Source organism: Dioscorea cayenensis, chromosome 5 (genome assembly GCF_009730915.1).
Source record: "Dioscorea cayenensis subsp. rotundata cultivar TDr96_F1 chromosome 5, TDr96_F1_v2_PseudoChromosome.rev07_lg8_w22 25.fasta, whole genome shotgun sequence".
Taxonomy (NCBI): Eukaryota; Viridiplantae; Streptophyta; class Magnoliopsida; order Dioscoreales; family Dioscoreaceae; genus Dioscorea; species Dioscorea cayenensis.
In genome coordinates, this window is record NC_052475.1 from 31,460,201 (window position 1) to 31,464,925 (window position 4,725).

The 4,725-nt window shown below is 35.0% G+C and overlaps 1 protein-coding gene across 2 annotated transcripts; it reads right to left on the reverse strand.

Moving 5' to 3' along the window:
• Nucleotides 1-607: 607 nt before the first annotated feature.
• On the reverse strand, nucleotides 608-4,429 carry LOC120260480 (ultraviolet-B receptor UVR8). Of its 2 annotated transcripts, XM_039267963.1 has the most exons (6): nucleotides 4,139-4,429; nucleotides 2,654-2,870; nucleotides 1,768-2,077; nucleotides 1,091-1,693; nucleotides 965-1,009; nucleotides 608-859 (listed from the first exon to the last, which is right to left on the reverse strand). In XM_039267963.1, exons 1-4 carry the CDS (start codon nucleotides 4,408-4,410, stop codon nucleotides 1,209-1,211), a joined length of 1,284 nt encoding a protein of 427 aa, XP_039123897.1. In that variant the 5' UTR covers nucleotides 4,411-4,429; the 3' UTR covers nucleotides 608-859; nucleotides 965-1,009; nucleotides 1,091-1,208. The 2 variants fall into 2 exon arrangements, with proteins under 2 accessions (XP_039123897.1, XP_039123898.1); XM_039267964.1 differs by lacking the exon at nucleotides 608-859 and having other exon boundaries at nucleotides 964-1,009.
• Between the last annotated feature and the right edge of the window lie 296 nt (nucleotides 4,430-4,725).

The window sequence follows — 4,725 nt, forward strand, 5'->3', positions numbered from 1 at the left end:
TGATATGAGATAGAGATCGTTTTGAAATTTGACGAATAGTTCCTAATGATTATTTTTTTTTACCCAATTATCCATGTTTGTGATTGAAAAATTGTAAATTCGAGTTTCTTATATTACAATTCATTTTTTTATTATACAAATAATGAAATTTAATAAGATAGTTTATAATGATTATCTTTTTTTTTATTATTATTGACTGTCTGTCCGATTTTATTTTTTATATTTATTTAATAAGAATAAATAGATAAAACAATATATATATATATATATATATATCATAACCACTTTTCAAAAACATTTTTAATTTTTAATTTTTAAAAAATAAGAACTTGATGGAGATTTTGTGGATTTGAATCAAGTAATCGGATAACTCAAATGGTCTAGTATAATCATTAAATTTAATTTAATTAAACATACTTGAAAGTACTATTTTACCCTTATACATATGGCTTTATTCTCTTTTGCGAGCTCAGCAATAGCTCACTACGGTCATGTAATGCCATAATGTACAGTCTTACTAAATCTGTTATAATTTTCTCATCTTCTCCAGAGACTAACAATCAGAGCAAAAAAAAAAATTTCTTTTTTTACCCTTTTGGCAAATGGCAACAAGCACCGCTCATAAGAAGTGTTAAAAGGGACAAACAGGCATGGTAAATTTCACTAGGACATCTAGTGATTGTTAGTCAGAGTAAAATTGTCAAAAATCTCTTAATTATTTTCTAATTATGAAATAATATGACAATTTTTGTGATCAGAGCTAAAAGATAAATAAAAGTATTTTACATTAATAATAGTCATCACTCACCACCCCTTTTTCCTCATCTTCATCTTCAGTCAAGTTATTTTATTTTTGTTCCTAAGCCAAATTTACGAGAACATGCACGAAATCTTTATCAACTTAAATAACACATAATTTTAAATAACTTGAATCAAGAAATAATTAATGTGAATTTGTTCTCACCTTGAAAATACAAGAAGCAGAGTGCATAGCCACATTTTGAGGAATCTAACCAAAATTCATTCAGTGTGACAAAATTTGAAATGTGAACACTACAATCTGCAAAACAATCAGAATTTCATTTCTCACCTTCCTTCTTTAATTCGATTGCGCAGACAAATCACAATTACTGGCTGCATTGACAAAAGCTTTGAAAGGATGGCAGGAATTTAAACATCTGCAATTAAGTACGAGCTCGAATGAATTATCATTCAGCGACAAGGAGCAGATTATGGTCAAAACCTGCGACGGCTTGCAGCACCTCTGAGCCATCTAAAGATTCAATCAGAGCTGGCTCCATTTCGTCGGTTGAGCTTCCCAATCCTAGCCTGCCATTTCTACCTGAACCCCATGACCATACCTCTCCTTTTGAAGTGAGAACAATGGAGTGAACACGACCTGCAGAGATCGACACCGGTCTTTCTCCTTCTAGACCTTCAACCAATCCCGGGATGGTTTCTGGTCCCTGACGACCGAGCTGATAACTACAATTCCATCCCCAAGAAAGAACAGCATTGTCCTCTCTAGCACTTTCATTTGATGGAATTCGACATAAGACTAGGGAGTGACCAAGGCCGGCGGACACGGTGAGGGGATGCAAATCAACAAGGACTGGTAGTATCACAGAGCCTTCTGTATTCCTTCCTAACTGACCATATGTGTTGCTTCCAAAACTTAATAGCTTGCCATCACCTGAATTAGAGGATTAAATATGATAGAAGTACTCACATTTTGTTATGGAAAAAAAGGCAAGTCAAGAAACTCACTGCAAAGCACCAGAGAATGATCAAGTCCGCAAGCTATGTCTGATATATTGAGAAAGCTTAGTTCGGTCACCATGGTCGGTTGCCAAATGATAGGCATTTTGTCTTCCTTCTCTATTTTTTCAGCCACTAGCTTCTCTGCAACTTCAAGCAATGTGGATTCCTCCACAAGTTCTTGTGCTCTGGGAAGCTGTGTAGTTGCTGTGTTCAATGTTTGACCCATGTGCCCAGATCTTCCATCTTCTGAATAACCCCAGCCGAACAATTTCCCTTCCTTGGTTTGGGCCAATGCATGTCCCCAGCCAAATGATACCTGCTTTGTAACAAGAGACATTAGTTTTTAGACAAACCGAAACCAATTAGTTCAGCACCTTTCAGCTTTTATTTGTGCATGTCTTCAAATATATTCCAACATAAGAAACTGTATTGAAGATGGTACACTCTTATAATGAGTGGACTTCTTTAAGCGAACAGCTAGAGCTACAAAATTAGAAGTTTAGAAAACTTGCTGTACTTGATAATAATATTTACAAATGAGACAAACGATTCCAATCAGGATGAGATAATTAAGAACTGAGTCAGACTTAAGTCTTCAAAGAATGGTTTGAAAGGGTAAATTGCAACTCTAATTACTTTATTAACAGTTCATCATATTCCAGTCTAGAAGAATACCAACAAGAAGTTTCAACTAATCAGCCAACCATTAAGTCAAAGGCAATTGTATGTACATAAAAAAGCAAGAACCCAAAAATATTTCACATTGTTTTCGAGATATCTAAATGCAGAGCTGTAAAAACTATATCTTCCCTTTTATTTTTATTTTTATTTTTTGAAAGTATATCTTCCCTTTTATTTAACTGTTAAAAAAAATAAGAAGAAAGATTTGGACCTTGGTTATATCTAGCCCTGAAAGAGCCTCAACTTTGGAAGGATATACAGCTTCTACCACTCCCTTCCCAAGACCAAGCTGGCCCCGCTTAGATTTACCCCACACCCACAAAGAGCCATCAACCCCAACGGCTGCAGAAACAACACCAGATGCAAATGCAGCTCGAACTTTTACATGATCCAACCCAATGACCTTTTCTGGCTTTCTCCATGTATCTCTGTCATTGGAAAGTTTCAAATTATAAGGAGGAAATCTTTGACCATTAAATTGAACAAAGACACCATACCACGAATATTAGTGGCGTGAAAGACTGAGAAACTTGGATGCCATTGATGCATTTACCAAGAATATTGAAACGGTCACGAAAATTAAAATAATATATGTAACACAGCTATCTGCATTTTATACTCATTCTAATAGTAAATTAAGCCTAAAAAAATCATAAACATAAACCCTCCCATTAATCTGGTTAATCTACATTCCTTCTAAGATCAGTTTCCTATCACCAAGTAAACCTAACCCAAAGTGTAAGAACATGATCATCTCTTCTCAATTCGCATAACTACTCTAAACATTATATATGTATATGCATATGTATATGTATATGTATATATATATATATATATATATATACATATATAATGGAAGGGAAATAACACAATGAAACCATCCAGAAAACATTCCCAAGTTATGTCTCCATGCCCATGACACATTAAATGAAGGTATGTATATACAAAAGTTTGAAGGCCAATTCAATCATCCAAATATAACACCAAATGATATTCCATGACCAAGCAAAAACAATCCAAAAATTGATAACAAACAACCTAATGGCACATAAAACTCATGATGAAAAGCATAACACCAATAAAAGCATCTACCAACACTATCACAAAAGCCTATCATCATGGTGATTGATACACAAAAATGTGAAATATTGGCATCGCCATTACAATGAGAAAGCGAGCAAATATGATTACTAAAGAACAAATATATAGCAAATAATTAATCAAGTACTATCCTAGAAAATTCTTAAAACAAAAATTGGCATCTAAAAGTACATCCAAAATGGCTAAATCCTAAAAATCATCATCCCTTTCGCCAACATCACTAGATTGAACAACCTCAACCAACAAAGCAACTTCTGACTAAAATTTTACTCACTAAGAGTACTATTCCATCCAAAGATTTTAGAGGAAAAGGAAAATCTAAACAAGAACATGGTTTCTTGTGTTTGACAAGGAAATGATCAATCTATCTAATATGGATCAAATGATAGAACATGAACTGATAATTTTCTTTTCATTCCCTTCATCTTCAACCTGTTTTTCACTTATCAATATAATTTTCTCCATTATCAATACTATAACTCCAAATCCAACAAGGAACCAAAATTTCAACGGAAAAGAACCCTAAAAACTATAATTCACAAAGTACACATTCCAAAATCTAAAATCCAAGACAAAATGGGTGAAAAGGGATTACCTTTGAGCTACCCCACCTCTCCCAAGCTGCCCCTCCTCATTCCGCCCCCACGCCCAGATCTCTCCCTCCGCCGTCACGGCGAGCGAGTGGTAGTGCCCCGCCGCTACCGCCACGACGCTTTCCGGCAGCGAATCCACTCTGGAAGGCTCATAGGCGTCGAGCATCGGGGAATCAAGTCCAAGCGCACCATTGCTTGCGTCCCCGAAGCTCCAGACGGAGAAGCCCCGGAGAAGACGACGCCATGGCCGTCGTCTCTTCAGAAGCAAGAGCATCCTCTTCGGAACTGGGGAAAACTTTTCATAATTGCTCTTTTAGCCCCTCTAAAATTTCATTAATTATTTTACTTCACCTCAGTCTAAAGCACCGTAATTTAAGTTAAAATTTTTGTATATACGTCCCTGTAAAGATAAATAATTAATTATTTTACCATCAAAATTATATTCACATTTATAGTAAGAAAAATCTACTAATCAACGGTGTTTTAGTACCAGGTCTTTTACTTAATTTATTTCAAAAAGAAAAACTCAAAATTAAACTTTAAAGATGAGAGCACAAATTTACGTCTGTATTTGATTCATGACAAGTTG

What these genes read in the sequence shown, in the direction of transcription:
- LOC120260480 (XM_039267963.1), bottom strand. Translation starts at nt 4,410, where the DNA reads ATGCTCTTGCTTCTGAAGAGACGACGGCCATGGCGTCGTCTTCTCCGG. An exon ending in CAGGGCTAGATATAACCAAG is followed by an intron (nt 2,078 to 2,653) that starts GTCCAAATCTTT and finishes GTTACAAAGCAG; the next exon opens with GTATCATTTGGCTGGGGACA. An exon ending in TCATTCTCTGGTGCTTTGCA is followed by an intron (nt 1,694 to 1,767) that starts GTGAGTTTCTTG and finishes CCTCTAATTCAG; the next exon opens with GTGATGGCAAGCTATTAAGT.